General features: G+C 45.7%; 1 protein-coding gene across 5 annotated transcripts in view; it reads right to left on the bottom strand.

Moving 5' to 3' along the window:
* Positions 1-393: 393 nt before the first annotated feature.
* Positions 394-17,479, bottom strand: part of LOC129168862 (transcription factor COE1-like) — a 31,256-nt gene continuing 14,170 nt past the window's right edge. The window contains exons 7-16 of one of the 5 annotated variants that reach the window (XM_054754612.1): positions 9,422-9,503; positions 6,406-6,547; positions 5,928-6,061; positions 5,482-5,608; positions 3,398-3,486; positions 2,266-2,331; positions 2,016-2,178; positions 1,755-1,934; positions 1,478-1,675; positions 394-1,371 (exon numbers count right to left, since the gene is read on the bottom strand). In XM_054754612.1, the coding sequence (XP_054610587.1) occupies positions 1,319-1,371; positions 1,478-1,675; positions 1,755-1,934; positions 2,016-2,178; positions 2,266-2,331; positions 3,398-3,486; positions 5,482-5,608; positions 5,928-6,061; positions 6,406-6,547; positions 9,422-9,503 (1,234 nt within the window). In that variant the 3' untranslated portion in view covers positions 394-1,318. Of the gene's footprint in view, positions 1,676-1,754; positions 1,938-2,015; positions 2,179-2,265; positions 2,332-3,397; positions 3,487-5,481; positions 5,609-5,927; positions 6,062-6,405; positions 6,548-9,421; positions 9,504-17,479 lie in introns of all 5 variants that reach the window. The other 4 variants (XM_054754608.1, XM_054754610.1, XM_054754609.1 and 1 more) reach the window with 4 other exon arrangements.

Genomic DNA, 17,479 nt, shown 5'->3' with positions numbered 1-17,479 from the left:
AGCTCAGCCGAGAGGACAAATGCATGATGGGAGTACTAAGGCATTATGGGATGGATTTGGCAGCCGGCGTTTCCTTCCTTGGTTAGTGAGCTGACTCCTTGAACAGAACCGACGGAGCGCGGGTGAAAACGCTGCATGACAAGACAGCAAAACAAAGAGGAAGACGATCCCTCTAAAATGAATACAGCTTCCTGTCTCAATGTAGGCGGAGCCCTCGCAGACACCTGAGATGGCTGGTTCTTTTGGATTGGGAAGACCATCCTGGACAAGAGTCACTCCGGAACCCTCTGCGAGGACACATATACACTGATCAAAGTCTTAAGACCAGTTGAAAAATTGCTAGAATTTGCATTTTGCACATTTGGATCTTAATGAGGTTTTAAGTAGAGCTACAATATGCAAAAACAAGAAGGGGGAGTGAGACAAAAAGCATTTTGAAAAAGTAATTTATTGAAAACAACAATTAAACTGAAATAGGCTGTTTATCAGCTTTTTCTACCTGGCACAGTGGAGGGGGGTCCATCATGATCTGGGTTGCTTTGTCATTCAGTGGAACACTGGAGCTTCAGTTGGCGCAGGGTCGTCAAACGGCAGCGGGCATCCCTCATGACTGAGGGCCCTCGTCTGTGTGGTAACAGCTGGGTTCTTCAACAGGACAACGCTGCAGTTCACAATGCTCGCTTGACCAAGGACTTCTTCAGGGAGAATAACATCACTCTTTTGGACCATCCTGCATGTTCCCCTCATTTAAATCCCATACAGAACATTTGGGGATGGATGGCAGGGGAAGTTTATAAAAATGGCCATCATTTCCAGACAGATGATGCCCTTCATGAAGCCATCTTCACCACTTGGAGCAATGTTCCCACTAGCCTCCTGGAAACACTCGCATCAAGCATGCCCAAACCAATTTTTGAAGTGAATAACAAGTATGGTGGAGATACTCATTACTGAGTCCTACTGAGAACATTTTTTGTTCTGGTTTGGAGAGTTTTTTGTTATTTCTTGAGCGATGGTGTTTAACTTTTGATCAGCTGATAAACAGACTATTTTAGTTTAATTGTTGTTTTCAATAAATTACTTTTTCAAAGTGCTTTTTGTCTCACTCCCCCTTCTTGTTTTTGCATATTGTAGCTCTACCTAAAACCTCATTAAGATCCAAATGTGCAAAATGCAAATTCTAGCAATTTTTCAACTGGTCTTAAGATTTTGATCAGGTCTGTATATACAAGGGTGGCACAATCAAATCAGTGCAGATGGGCGGGGCTAAGAGGCGGCTTGATGATTGACATATGAGAAGGGGAGGGCGGGACATACATCAGGTGAAGACCAGGCCTGTGGAGAACTTGTTGGAGTCCACAAAGTTTGGATCTGCTCAGGAGGCCAGGGCAGGTTCAAAGGTCAAGAGAATCAGAGCATTAGGAAGCGTGACCTAGTGGTGAAGTGACGTCACTGCACTGAAGAAGGCAGAGGTCACCTTGGAGCGTGCTCCCGTTGGAGGCCGTACAAGATGGCGGCGGCGAGGACGAGGGTCTGACCACCGGGGCGAAGGCAGACTTCTGCTTCGCGGCGACAGACACCATGTTGGCAGGAGAGAAGGAGAAGATGCCGGAGGAGGATGAGCAGTTGGACGGCAGCGAGGTGGACGACGCCATGCCGGGACTGGACGGGACGACTGGAGGACAAACACAGGAGGGCGGGGTTTAGCTCCCTTGTTGTTCAAAGGTGCGTCCCGTGTGAGCGTGCACACTCACTACCGTAAGGCGAGTTGGTGGCAGAGCCGTTGAGGAAGGTGGGCGAGCCCCCCAGGTTGGTCATGTTGTTGACGTAGCCGTTGATGGTGCCCGACGCTGGTGTGTAGCCGCTCTGTTGGGGCGTCGAGCTGGATGCGTAGCTATGCGGAGACACGCTGCTGCTGCTGCTGCGCACGAAGCCTGCTGGGGGGGAAAAGTCACGTCAGCCATGTTGTATTGTCACCACAACACTGCATGCTTTTATTTTGATATGTCAATCACCCTGATTGGTTTGCGCCGCCTCCGACACGTTGACGGATAGCTGCCCTGTGAACGAGTTGACGCCCATCATTCCGGCGTGGGCGGAGCCAGCGAGCTGATTGTGGCCTCGTGGAACGCTGTAGAGAGCTTCTGCGATGTCGGCCGCTCGCTTCAGAATGATCTCCTACAAAACAGGGCGGGGTAAGGGTGGTCACATGACATCAACAAACACATCACATGTCACACGTGACTTCCTGTATCCTCTCCTCACCTGGTTGCCGTGGGGCAGGGCGTACAGTGCCTCCACCAGGTCGGCTGCACGCTTGAGGATCACCTCCTGCAGGGAGCAGGAAGAGGAAGTAAGAACAGGATGACGAAGTAAGAAAAGGAAGCAGGGTGAGGAAGTAGAACAGAAAGCAAGAACAAGAAATAAGAACAGGAAGCAGGAAAAGGAAGTAAAAACAGGAAGCAGGAACAGGAAGTAAATATTGGAAGTAGGAGATTCCAGCAGCAGATTCCCAATAAGTCCAGTTGAGCCCAGACTCCACACAGCAACATGGAAATGCTGCATAGATGCTGATAGAGGTCGAATGTTCCAGCATCATCCTCCTATCATCCATGTCCATGTTCACATTCATGTCCATGTCCGTGTCTCCATTGTTTGGTCCATGTTTTTGTTAAGTGTCCATCACACAGAAACATGATCCAGAATGAGGGAGTGTTTCTGGGAAGAGGCTGGCTGATAAACGGGAAGGAAAGATGATCCTTACTATTGTATGAGGATCGATCAGGCGCTCATTTGGACCGCTGTGGTCCACCACGTCTTCTTCATCACCAGCTCATGTTTGTTTGCTTCAACATTCCATCTTCATGGAGGCCTCTACTGTCCATCTAAACTGACATCTCATCATTACCCTTATTAATCAATCATCTGCTCAAGTCCAGCTCGTTAACTGGACCACATAATGTCATAGTGTGGGCATGATGTGTGTGTTTGTGTGTGTGTGTGTGTGTGTAGACGTGCCGCGTGGACCGAAAATCTCATAACGTTGATTCGGAATGTCATACATGCCAGCTCACACCTCACCTCACCATGATGTCATTTTCTACACGTGTACGTAGATCGATACGGACATGCACACTCTTCCTGTGTCGCCATGGTGACACACGTTGATGACCTCATGATTTCAACATGACATCATCACAATGAGTCACGGCGTGACATCAGATGTATGTGTGTGCGTCAATGCACGCGCAGGCACGCATATACTGTAGATGCTGGAGTGATATCAGCGAGTACAACCTCCAAAATGTTCACTGAGCAATTTAGCAATCATCTGTTTGCTCCTAACCCTCTCACACACACGCTTTGTGTGTGTGTGTGTGTGTGTGTGTGTGTGTACCTTTGGCAGCCTGTCAGAGTCACCAGGGTGACGAGGAATGACCTTCTGGAGTCTTTGGAAGCCGTAGTCGATGGTTGGCTCGTTGAGAGCTTGACAAGAGAAACAAACATTTACAACCTTTGAAAAAATGTATCCTCGATAATCCCACCTGATCTTTACAGAACAACAAATGTCCCCACGTGGGTCTCTTGCTCAGATTCTTAATCCGTGCAGGTTGAATTTGCTTCAGAAAGATCAGCATGCAAATGGCAGATGTTCACGGGTCATTAAACGATCATCATAACAGGAACCAAACATCTCATCTCATCACTCTGCGACACGTGAAGGTGTGGCCAGGTGGGGGTGTGGCCAAGGAGAGGTGTAGCTAGATGGGGGCGTGGCTTGCGGATGTGATGTTCGGTACTTTCCACATGCGGCCATGGTAAATGACTTTTTCCTTCCAGTGTGCTGTTTCACCACAGACTTCCTGGGAAGTGGGCCTTCAGGCGGGATCACGTTTCCCTGGTCACACATTCAGCCAATCACGTCGTTGAGCAGTCAATAGGAGAAGCAGTTAGGCTGCAGTCAGAACAATTAGCAGCATGCTAGCCAGATCAGCCGCTTACATTAGATTTCTTTTTTCTGCTCTAAATTGTCTAGTAAATAAAAATTCAGTTTTTTTTAATGTTAACTTGAATAGGAAGTGGTTTGATGGCGCTTTCTGCAGGGGGGAAAAAATAGTTCTGCAGCAACAAATCTAGCAGACGAGGAGTCGTTCCTTGCCGTGTTGTTATGTGAATTTCACGGCTTCACTCTCACGGTTTTTCAAAATAAATTAATAAATTACTGCCGTTTCGTGGTTGACTACAGCCTATTATTACTACAAAAAATATGCATATTTAATGAAATTCTACAGATTCTTGGCCTAAATTCAGCATTTTCAAGCATAAAAATGGATAAATGAATGAAAATACAAATATAAGGCATTCAGAAGACGCACAAAGATGATATTTAGTGTTGTACACCGGTCACCAGGTGTCAGTAATGTTACATTGATGCTGTCCAGAAAAAAAAGCTAAAAAAAGTCTATTATGTCTTAAATATGTTGAATATGTCTTATTATCTGTTATTATGTCTACTATAGTGGGTAATACAATTGTAAAGGTGACTATAGGGGTGTTATTTCATGTCTAGAGGGCTCTAATGTTAAAAAAAAAATATTTAGAAGGTTGAAAACAGGATTTCTATGCTGTAACTACAAAAATGTTCCATTTATGAATAAGGAATCCTACTTCGCAGAAATTCACTCATCACTTTTGGCTCTGGAATGAATTAACCACAATAAACAAGGGATTACTCCAGGATATGTGCATGTTTAAGCTTCATGGCTGATGTGATGATGAGATGACATCATGTAAAAATGACATCACCTCCTCCTGACCTTTTAAGGCTGTGTCTCAATTTGGCGCACTTCTGTACTTACACTTAAGTTTTTTGAGTGCATAAGTAAGTGAAGAAGTACCGGATGTCGCACTCATACCAGTCAAAATGAGTGAGTGCGCAGTGCTGGACTCTTACCACCCTTGATAGTCACCATCTTGCCTCCGTAACATGCGGGGAGGGACTAACTTGTGGTGTGGTTGCAAGTCACCATTAAAAAGGATAGAAGCAGACAAAGAAGAAGAAGCGGGTGAATACCGCGACTGTCATTTCCAGTCAGTGCTGAACAACAGTAATGGATTTGGGACAGCACTACACTATCAAAATTGGCGCACTCAGAAGTGTACTGACAGAAGTATTTGATTTGAGAAACAGCCTTTGTCTGTCTCACAACACTTCCTGTGCGGAATGAAGCAGCATGGCGTTCTTTCACACTCCGTCTCAACCTGGAGTGTGTGTGTTTGTGTGTGTTGGTAAACAGGGTGTGTTTTGTGCATGATTTGACTAATTGTTTCAATGTGGATCTCCTTAACAAGCAGACTGTTAAATTGCAGTTGCTTTATTGAGCCTGTCGTTATGGCAACAATGTGCGGGGTCGTTAGCGACGACTAATCTGTGGTCATCAGCTACACGACGTGTGTGCGCGTGTGTGTTCGCCCCCCCACCTGTGTATATGAACCTTCCTGGCGTGCCTTTACAGAACTGTTTGGACTTGTAGGATAAAGTGACTTCCACCACACCAGGAATGTGTCTTGGTGGCGTCTGCACACGGATGGCGTGCGGCGTGATCAGCTAGAGAGGTAAGAAGAAGAAGGAGCAACCCATCAGAACCACATCCCGCTGAAAACGTCCCAAAGTGAGCTTTCTAGTTGGACAGTTGAAGTCTTCAGCCTGAACCACGTCCATAAAACACTCTTTACACACGTTCACAGTAAACACACGCACAGCTCTGAGGGTTGTTGTTGGAGAGCGGCCACACACACACACCGAGTGGATTCAGAAGACAAAACATTTTGTGTGATAATGTACACATGCTCACACACACACTGGAAGAAAGCACAGTGGGGTTTGTGGGGAAGAAGAGAATGAGGATGAAGAGAAGGGGGCCTACCTCGCTCCACACCAGCATGGTTCCAAAGATGACCTGTAGGCCGTCAAAGAAGTTGTCTCCTATGATGATGACAGTGGCTCCCCCTGTGGTCCAACCTTCACTGGGACTGATGGCTTTGATGCACGGCGCTGCTCCTGACCGCACGCACGTACATACACACTGTTACAGGACTGTGGATTTGTGTATTTCATGTATGCTCAAAAATCATTTTGTTATTAAACTAATTAAACCAACATATTTCATGACATCGTTGATGCGTATCGAATATGTTCACTCTGCTTTCTTAAGCGGAAATAAAATATTAGATTTAGCAGAGTGCACACACATGGATGTTGTGTGTGTGTGTGTGTGTGTGTGCGTGTGTGTTGCAGTGGGAGGGATTAGCCAGATGGAGGAGCAGGAACCAGGAATCACCTGATAGGATTAAACCATCAACCATCTGCTGGCCATGATGCTCACAAACACACACAAACGTTACCGTGGTCGAGGTACGAGGGCGTTCCTTCGGCAGCGTCAAGCCTGCGGGCTCGTCGGCCATGTTTGGAGTTGTTATGGACAAACATGTTGTCAGACACAGACAGGACATGTCCATCCACGCTCACGGTGGTCGACACCACCACCTGGGGAAGGGGGCGAGGGTATGGGCGGAGGGGAAAAGGGGGTTAGGAGATGAGACAAAAAGCATCCCAGATAGCGAGGTGACATTGTAACAATGTCGAATTTAGGTTGAATTTTCAATGTTTGCTCATTACATAAATCAACGTCGGTCTTCAATGTTGAATTAGAATCAGTTTGCACCCCCTGCTAACACTGAAACAATGTTGATTGCATAACCGTAGAGCAACACAATTTCAATTGTATTGCAAATAAAATCATTGTGGTTTCAATGATAATACCAGAAGAAATAGGGTCATTTAAAATGCCGTTCAGTCTCGGCATTTCAATAAAATCCTGCTTTATCTACAGTCAGAGGCTTAAAAGATATATGGCGACCAGTCCAGGGTGTACCCCGCCTGTCGCCCGAAGTCAGCTGGGATAGGCTCCAGCATGCCTCTGCGACCCTAAAGCGGAGAAGCGGCATAGAAAATGGATGGATGGACGGTTGTATCTAGTAAAACAAATAACAAGCACACACTTTTATAACAGAAATTAAAGGTTTTATTTCATTTCATTCATGGCCACGTCTAAACCTTCCTTTTCGGCCTGGCGCATATCACAGACACGTTCACTGCTTGAGCAAAAGCATCATCATTCAGCAGTGCCGAGCTGTTGGGTGAGGGCATATGAAACAAAAGCACAAAACACACATGAAAGTAAAAACATAATAGACTTTTCCTATGTGAACACCTAATGTGCGTGTGAAATACTTCTCTCAGTCTTGGATACAGCTGAGACAGCTTCCTCACCATCATGAGTCGAAGCTGAAATATTGGAGAAAAAAAAAAGTTCACGCTTCAAATTCCTGGTCACGAAAAGTGGAAATTGAACACCACCGTACCTTGAACTGGGTCCGGAGATGTGCAAGACCTTTCCGATCTCAGGTGACTGGCTGGTTGACGAACTGGGGTTTGAAGAGATGTGGTTTTGATTCATCTGAATAGTGGATTTGAATGTTGGTCAGTTCATTTATAGTGGGCTTCTTACACATGGTATTTGCAAAAGATGAATCTATGCTGTTACAGTAGACAAATTAAAAAAAAAAAAAAACTTACATACATGTGGCGGAGGCATAGAAATCTGCTGATGTGCAAAAGGCACAAAAACACATCAGATCAGTCACATGACATGCACCAGGCTATTCATCATGAATGTTAGCTTCAAGCTAGGAAATATGACATACCTGTTAACTTACCCAAAGAGCTTCCAGGCATATGCAGTCCTGGAAAACCAAGATTTTTCAGGATTGATTTGGAGTCTATGAAGACCATACAATGTGTACTGATTGGGAAGAGAGTATTGAATTGTATTGAATATTGTGTAAATAATGTAGTCTGTACTGAAGAGGTCTTAAAATCACTCGAGGAGTCTGATTGGAGCCTCCTTGGCCATCTACGCTGCCAGGATGGAGGGATGGTCGTGTCATCCTCCGTCTCAATACTTGAGTCCATCAGCTGCTTTGGTGTAGGAATCTATGTAAAGACAAAAATGCTTTTTGAGCCAGTAGTACCAAGCAGTACTTCAATACGGAGAAAACGTGCTAAATACATTGTATGTAGTACAGCGATAGCTAACCTGTTGTATAGCAGACTTTTTTTTACTGAATGTTTGGCCCAGCTTGTGTTTGGCTGGTGGCACTTAACAACATGACATCACACATTACGTTGGTAGCAAATGAAGCCCTGTTTAAAAAACTTAACCATTTCAGATACATTCTTACAATGTGGTGAAAAGACATATAGTGCAGCCGTCCCTCGCAATATAGCGGTTCGATTATTGCTCCCTCGCTATTTCACCCATTTCACTTTAAACATAGGACCAGATATCATGGTACAGCTTGTAACATGAGCAATGGACGCTTGCTGAAATAGACAGGCAGATACGGCATCAAGGTTAGAGCTAGTAGGCTACTCCAAATGATTTTATCATCAACAGAACAATTTTGTTAAGTCCAGTTCACATATCGTTTGGTCCATCACTTAAAAACAAACACGTACCTTATTGTTGTTCTACATGGGCGATGATGTGTAAAGCCACACACACTGGTCTTCTTCTTCTTCTTGAAATGGCGGTCGACACCGTGCATTACCACCACCGCTAGTGTGTAACAGGAATCAAAGCTGCTAAATTTCGCACCTTGATTTTGGGGTGCAGGTGCGCTGGTCCACCACCGCTGGTCTCTCGCTCAACTCTAAATCCATCATTTATCAATTATCTTTCCTGTCATCTATGTATCAACCTTGTTTTAATGTCACTGCTGTCAAAATGTCAAGTTTCATCAGTCCGGAGACTGTTTTGCAACATCGGTTTTGCATTGAAATCTCAACGTCAACCATTCTGGTGACTGATGGAAAATCAACATTGTTTCAATGTTACCTTGCTATCTGCAAAAGGGTGGACACTTGGGGGAAGTGAAAGCATGCAAGTGTGAAAACTTCTTTAAATGGACCCTCTTATCACTGTTACATCACACACACACGCACACACACACACACACACCAAGCGAAACTGCATGTATGTGTGTGTGTGCCCACATCTTCTCCAATCTTGAAGGGTCCGGCAGTTAATTACCTCCCAGAGAAACAGAGCTGTCTTCGTTGGTTCCACTACAATAGAGCTGCACAATTAAACACACACTCGCACACGCTTTCTTCCTGATGGTGTCACAGCACCAAGTATAAGGAAGTAATAAAGAGTGCTGACTCCTCCCCCTTACTTCCTGTCGAGAGGTTATTGTCCTTTTAAGGGTGTGCGCACACACACATTCCTGTTTTCATGCGCACACACGCGCGTGCATACACACAGACACACATAGAGCGAGAGAATGAGGGCTTCACCTGGAACCTCCTCATGTCTCGTGGGTTCCCAGCATTCTTCAGGCAGTTCTGGTTGCACTTGAGGAAGAACTTAAGGAAAAACCTGAGAAGGCCAAAAAGAAGACATTGCTTTGTGGGTCGGGTCAAGGTCATGACAATGGCATCATCAGTAACATATTTCACAAACGCCAGCAGCACGTCCATGGTGCATGTGCATGTGCATATCAGCATACCGACGTCTCCGCCATATTCTGGAAAGTTCTACCAGCTTCTGTGTTTGTGTGGAATGGACCACTTTACATCATTAGACCTTTTTTTTAATCTTCACTTTGCATCACCTCCACTCCCTGGAGGCTCAGCCCACATGACAAGACTTGTAGTGCAGCACCAGAACAAAGCTGAGGTGTGTGTGTGTGCGCGCACATGCATGCGTGTGTGGCGGTGCAGCACAGAGCAGTGGCAGGTCCGGGGTGTAAAACTCAGCCTTAACGAGCTCAGGCTTCGTTAGAACACAAGCGCTGAGATTCTGCATGCGTAATTGTGTTGACCTCTCACCCCTGGGTGACAGCCTATCACAGCGGAGGACAGCCACAGTGACCCCCCGCGACCTCCCACTGTCTAGTCCTCCTCACAACCTAGCTTAGCGTTAACATCGCCGCCTTGTTTGACCTCACACACACACGCACGCACACAAAATGGTGTGTTAAAAAATAGAATCGTTGAAATGAAATACATTTTTTTACCAACACACTGCTTCGTGAAACATTTAAAAATATCAAAATAACAAGATCCCTGATCACCAAAAATGACTAATGAACATTAACGTCACATTACATAACATGTGAAACTATTTTATTAGCACTCTACAAGCTAAAGATGTCACGTGACAACATTATGACATTTCAGTGATACATGTTACAATGTAACTCATGAAAATGTTAGAAAAAAATCGTTATTACTGTAAAAAGCCGTAATTAGTGAATAATTCTTTGATCTACAGTATGATCTAACATCGTTGTGATTGAGCTATAAGAACGTATGCTAACTAAAAGGCTGAAGTACTGAATGAATGTTATTACAACTCGGGTGCCAACATCTTTAGCTGATTAAGGCCACGTGTTCGTGTTCTACTGCCTTTAACAACTCCCATTGGCTGACAGCCGCCTTCATTACACAGCCCCGCCCACCCACCAATTGACCCCATCTGGCCTAATCAAGTCAGCCACACAAAAACCCAGCAGCAACACACACACACGCACACACACACGCACGTGTGTGGTCGCTAAAGGCTTCCAATTAAAGTGGGCAATTATAAAATGACTTTGGGGGTGGGGACCACCATGACCATTTCACCCTCCCTTTAACCCCGCAGAGGCTTGATCATGTTCAACTGATAACCTGGTTGTTGACCTTTGCTCTTTTGTCTCTCACACACACACACACACACACGCATACATATAGTACATAGACATCGTACATACACACTTACACACACCTACATATAAACACATTCACAGACACACACACACACTTCACACACACAGTGATGAGCTGATGTTGTTCTCCAGTGAGTTATGTTGTCATGTTGGTGTGTCGAGATATGCTTGTAGCGGCCCAGCGATCATGTGACCTGTGCACCCTCGTGTCACGTGCACGCCACATGCATTATTCAGCCGCTGAGACGGCAATTAAGAGCTGCCAGCACAACTGACATGAATATTTAATACAGCGGCCTGAGGAGGCAGGCAGGAAGTGACTGACAGTTTGGCCATGGCCATGAAGCAGCGTGGAGGTGTGTGTGTGTATGTGCGTGTGTGTGTGTGTGTGTGTGTGTGTGTGTGTGTGTTTGTGTGACGGCAGACAGAATGAGAAGAGAGGATTGTGGGAATTTGTTTCTTGTGTTAACAGTCACAATGCCAACAGGGCGAGGGACACATCCGGGGGAATTCCAGCTCTGTTTGTGTGTGTGTGTGTGTGTGTGTGTGTGTGTCCGTTTTATTCCCCAAAGACTCAGTAAGCTGCTGAGCTAAGAATAACGGCGCTGCTGCCTGGCAAGAGACACAGACAATGTTGTTGACAGGTGAGCAGTGCAGAGAGACGTTTACAGAAGACATCTCTTCATGTCTCACTCCCATGCTCTCGCAGTCGTCATGCGAGTGGCGTTCTCTTGCACATCTTCACCATCTTTAAATGACGTTCTTGTTGCCATGCTGCACAATTTCTACATTATATCTCTACGTAACTTCTTTGAGCAGTGTCTTGGTGTCTAGGGGTGTAACAGCACATGTATTTGTAGTCGTATTTTTCGGTACAGAACTTTTGGTTCGGTACAGAGGCGTACAGACTTCCCACAGTACATATTGTGTGAGGGACATGGAGTGTGTCTCGTGTTACGCGTCTCTTTATTAAACATATATGGTTCATCCCAGCCTTTGGCGAGCGGGAGTCACGGCTAGCGATAGTGCCAAGGAGTTCCTGAAAACCCTCTTCCACTGTTAAAAGTTTCCTAATGCTAAAGCTACTGCAGCACTTAAGACAATATGGAACTTTCATTTACTAAAAATAAAATCATAAAACCTTTGAAATTGTTACTGTTGCACTTATGCGCTTATCTGGGTCTGGGTCGCGGGGGCAACAGTCTCTGTAGGGAAGCCCAGACTTCCCGGTCTCCAGCTACCTCTTCCAGTTCCAACGGAAGGTCACCAAGGCGTTCGCAGGCCAGCTGTGAGACATAATCCCTCCAGGGTGTCTGAGGTCTGTCCTGGGGCCTCCTACTGGCTAATCATGCCCGGAACACCTCACCAGGGAGGCATCCAGGAGGCATCCGGACTAGATGCCGGAGTGGCTCCTCTTGATGTGAAGGAGCAGCGGCTCTACTCTGAGCCCTTCTCAGATGGTCGAGGTCCTCACCCTTTCTCTTAGGATGAGTCCTGCCACTCTACGGAGGAAACTCATTTCGGCCACTTGTATAAGCGACTTTGTTCTTTTGGTTACGACCCAAAGCTCATGGCCATAGGTGAGAGTGGGAACATAAAGCAACCGGTAAATTGAGGGCTTTGCCTTTCGGCTCAGCTGTCTTTTGACCACAACGGACCGATGTAGAGTACGCATCACTGCAGACGCTGCACCAATTCGCCTGTCGAGCTCACGTTCCATCTTTCCCTCACTCGTGAACAAGACCCTGAGATACTTGAACTCTTCCACCTGGGGCAAGACAGCGCTTCCAACCCGGATGGTGCAATCCACCCTTTTCCGGCTGAGAACCATGGCCTGAGGAGGTGGTGAGTCTCATCCCAGAAGCTTCACACTCAATTGCAAACCACCCCAGTAAACGCTAAAGGTCACAGCCTGATGAGGCCATCAGGACCACATCATCTGCAAATAGCAGAGACGTGATCCTTAGGCCCCCAAACCAGATCCACTCAATGCCTTGAGTGCGCCTACAAATTCTGCCCATAAAAATTATGAACAAAATCGGTGACAAAGGGCAGCCTTGGCAGAAGCCAACATTCACAGGAAATGGGCTCCACTTACCATTCCCGACTTCCACGCAATGTTGAAGAGACGTGTCAACCAAGACGATCACAAAGTTTTGAGGAATTCAGGGAGAAACTCATCCACCCCTGGAGCTTTGCCACCGAGGAGCTTTTTGACTACCTCAGATACCTCAGTCACGTTGATGGACCTGTTCACGTTTGTCTCCTCGGACTGCTTCCTCTATGGAAAGTATGTCAGTGGGATTGAGAAGGGCCTCAAAGTATTCCTTCTGCCGCCCAGCTATATCCTCAGTCAAGGTCAGCAGGCCCCCATCCCCACTGTAAACAGTGTGGACCGGACACTGCTTCCCCCCTCTGAGGCATCAAATGGTTTTGCCAGAACCTCTTTGAGGCTGGCCAAAAATCGTGCTCCATGGCCTCACCAAACTCCTCCCACACTCGAGTTTTTGCCTCGACAACCACGGAAGCCACTTGTTGCATGGTCTGCTGGTGCCTGTCAGCCATAAATGCTTGATATTGGGGTTTGTCATCACAACTGGCAGCGGCCACAGCTCCGATCAGCTGCCTCAGCAATGGAGGCATGGAATACGGCCCATTCGGACTCAGTATTATGGTCCTCCCCCGGGGTGCAGACGAAACCTCTGCCAGGGGTGAGAGTTGAAGACTCGACGAACGAGAGCCTCTGGCAGGTGCCAGGTGCACTTGTGGACATCCTTATGTTGGACATGGTGCTTGTTATGAACAAACTGTGGTTCGAACAGAAGTCCAACAACATCACACCGCACGGGTTTAGATCGGGGAGGCCGTTCCTCACAATCACGCCCCTCCAGGTGCCACTGTTGTTGCCCACATGGGCATTGATGTCTCCCAGTAGAACTATGGAGTTACCAGCAGGGGTTCTTTCGAGCACCCCGTCCCCTGCGGCAACGCCTGAGTAGAACAAGGTTCAGCCCCTCTCAAGGAGTTTGATTCCAAAACCCAAGCTGTGGGTCGTGGCAAGTCCGACTGTCTAGTCGGAATGTCTCAACCTCTCGAACAAGCTCGGGCTCCTTCCCCACCAGAGAAGTGACATTCCATGTCCCAAGAACTACATTTGTCCAACGAAGACCAGTTCGCTTAGGCGCCCGTCCTCGATCGTTTCTATTCTATGAGATGAAAGTCGATATTTTACAAGAAAAAGTTGTACTATGAGAAAAAGTAAGCACTTTGAGAAAACGCAAGAATTTCTTTTTTTGAATCTGAAAAAAAATCAAGAATGTATTGCAATTTTACAAGATTAAAGTCGGAATTTTTCCCAAAAAAATTATTTTACAAGAATAAAGTTGAAATGTATTTTACAACAAAAAAAGTTGCAATTGTAGACGATTTTATTGATTGGATAATTACCTGCTTGCAGTTTGCAGTTTTTTTTATGTTCCATTGTAAAAATCATTGAAGCAGTTTACACAAAAGTGAAGCAGTTTTACTTTTTGCATTTTGTTACCTTATATGCATCCAAAAGGAACCGTACCGTGACCATAAAACTGAGGTATGTACCAAACCGTGGTTATGGCGTACCGATATAGTCGCCATGGTAGACGCCAGCGAACCCATCAGTGCGGTGAGGGCAATCCAAACGGACTAGGCTCGGTGGAGAGGAAGGAGATGAAGATCATCTTTACGCTGCTCCTTCCTGTTCGTGTTCGTTATCGTTGGCCATACCGTCTTCAATATCATCATCATCATCATCACAGCTATGATGACTTCCTGTATGAGAAATGTTTGTTTCCATTTGTGAAAGCTCGTTGAAGTAGCTTGTCACTACCTATTTAGAATCAGCTGACTGCTCCTCCCCTCTTGTCCAAATATGGGGAACAGACTTTAAACGCCGCGTCATGCTCGCTAGCTCGCTAACTAACACCGCTTTGTTGAAATGTCACCCGTTACAAAGTTCTGCCGAGCAACAAACTTAATCTTTCTTCAACTCTAACAACGTGCACTTCCTGGCTGCTAAATCAACCTGCTGGCATCCACGTGCACACACCTGGCGCCTTCACTGAGCGACGCAAAGACGCGTGGGAGGGGACGGGAAGAAGATGGAGACGTGGAAAAGAGCGTAGCGGAAATGTAGAGGTGCAGGAGGAAGAAGAAAGGAAGACGACTTAAGAGGCCGAGCTGAGCTGACTTCATTTGCATAACCACGCTTGATACGCGCGCAGGTAATTGATAGCTGAGCGCCATATAGCTGTCAATCACTGTTCGTTTCCCTGGAGATATGCTAATGAGCAAGATGATGACGATGATGATGGTGATGATGGGGGGGGGGGGGGGGGGGCCTCAAAGCTGTCAGCCAATGTGCACACGCACATGCACGCATCGCAATGATGTCACACAATGATCAACAGGCGCACCAGAAAGTAAACATGTCACTTCCTGTCAGGTGATCGCGTGACCTCACCAATGATACCCATCAATAATGAGGAGGAGTTAAAGAGGTGATAGGTCAGAGGTAGACTTTGTAGAGGAGGTGAGGCAGCTCCAAGGAGGGAAGGAGGAGGTGGAAGGGTGGGAGGGTTGGTCTTAAAGACATAGTGTTGAATTATTGATGAGACACATTGATTTCGGGAGGGTGACGAGAGGGGAAAAGGGGAGGCGAAGGAGGGGGAGGGGTGAGTGCGTGAAGTCGAAAGGACACACACACACACACACACACACACGTGCACACACACGATGGCAGCGATACAAAGTCACAGTGAAGCATGCAGGCATTAGCATCTTGTAAACATTCCAAATAAGGACATATGCAGACATTAACATTTCATATGCTAGCTGTTGTAAAGGAATACATTAAAAGAATGCTTTATACTTAATGACAGCTGTGATTTCATGATGTCACCAATTAAGAAGAGGAAGACGTATCTCATGTGGGACGGGAGATGACGAAGTACACACATGCGTACACACTTTAATGACATTATTAATGATTTCTTCAGCTCACTGCACTCAGCAGCTTTTAAAGAACTCAATCCCCACCCACCACTTATGTTGGCCACACCCACTCACTGCTTCCTGAGCTCATTACGAGACTGGGATTGACTCATTCATGATACTAAAATAATGCTCTAGGATAGGAGTGTCAGTGTTGAATGACTTGGTTGCGTCTTCATTTCAAACATCTGTCACAGTTCTTCCGTTTCTTCTAATTTAAATATTCATAAGCTTGGAATATTCAAGGTCAATTAACAGTCTGATAATTACTAAGTAATGATGACTATTTTCAAATCTTAATCACTCCTGTCTATCGATGTTGTTTAACCAACTGCCACTTCACGCCAACATACTGTACATCTTCACCTCTCAAACACACACGCATGCACACAGTTGAGGAGGAAGAACACTAATGTAATACAACCCAATCACTCCGTGTGTGTGTGTGTGTGTGTGTGTGTGTGCATAGATGTTTTAAGATAACGACTGACGAACTTCAAATGTGTCACATGATGATTGACGGCTGTCACGTGACACGCGTGAGTGAGAATGTAGTCCAAACACACACCTTGTTAACAAGCTTTGTGTTGCGCTTGTCATCTTCCTTTCATCAACACGAACACAGCGTGTTAACAAATAGGCAAGTAGAAGAGAGCGCTACTTCCTGTTCCGCCGCCGCGCGTCGAGCACTAATTAGGCTGCGCACTTGACAGGATCGAGCACGTTGGCGTTTCATGAGCGTGTTGCGTGCTATTTGTTCCTCTCATTAGGTAATCAAAGTTGTTAACGTGTTTACACTCATTGTAGCACACTGACATCAAACATCAATGTTTGTGCACGCCTACTGGGAATACACACACACACACACACACACACACAGACAATATACAACTGGAGAAAAAAAATTGCGTCGAAATGTGTGTGACTGCGGAACTGAAATGGATTTGGGGAATGTGGAAAATTGTTAGCCTGAATGTTTTGAGAACATTTGGAAAAAGCCATTCATTTAAATGGGAATTTTGTGTGGAGTGTGGAATTAAGGGAAAACCAAATAGATAGCTTGAATGTTTGGAATGAGCTGAAGGTTTTGGCGTTGGATTGGTTTGAATGTACTAATAAATGTGGAAGCTGTCAAAACAATTTGGGTTTAAAATGTGGAATTTCGGGAAAAGTGGGAATTTTTAGCAAGTGGAAAAAATGTTAGTTTGAATGTCCTGAATGAGCTGAATGTTCTCATGTTGGAATGGTTTGAATCGTTTGAGAACTGTGGAACTTGTGAAAATTGTACATTCATTATCGTTGAGAAGGTTGTTGTGGAAATTGTGGAAATTGCAGAAAATGTGGGGATTTTTGGGGGGGATGTGCCAATAGACAGCCATCTAGTCCTGAATGAGCTGAACATTTTCATGTTGGAATGGTTTGAATTAGTTGAAAAATATAGAAGGAAGAGTGGATCCCCGCATATTTGGGATTCAGCATCGTGTCTCCCCAGAATTCAAGATTTTGGGTTAAACAAACAATTAAATTATTAAAATGTTTTCTCTCTGAAAATAGGACATTTTTTTAATTGCAGAAACCACACCTTAGTCGGTAATAATGTATACCAGGGGTCACC

This window comes from Dunckerocampus dactyliophorus, chromosome 16 (assembly GCF_027744805.1).
Source record: "Dunckerocampus dactyliophorus isolate RoL2022-P2 chromosome 16, RoL_Ddac_1.1, whole genome shotgun sequence".
Taxonomy (NCBI): domain Eukaryota; kingdom Metazoa; phylum Chordata; class Actinopteri; order Syngnathiformes; family Syngnathidae; genus Dunckerocampus; species Dunckerocampus dactyliophorus.
The sequence above is the reverse complement of the archived record's forward strand: the minus strand, read 5'-3'. Positions and strand labels throughout refer to the sequence as shown.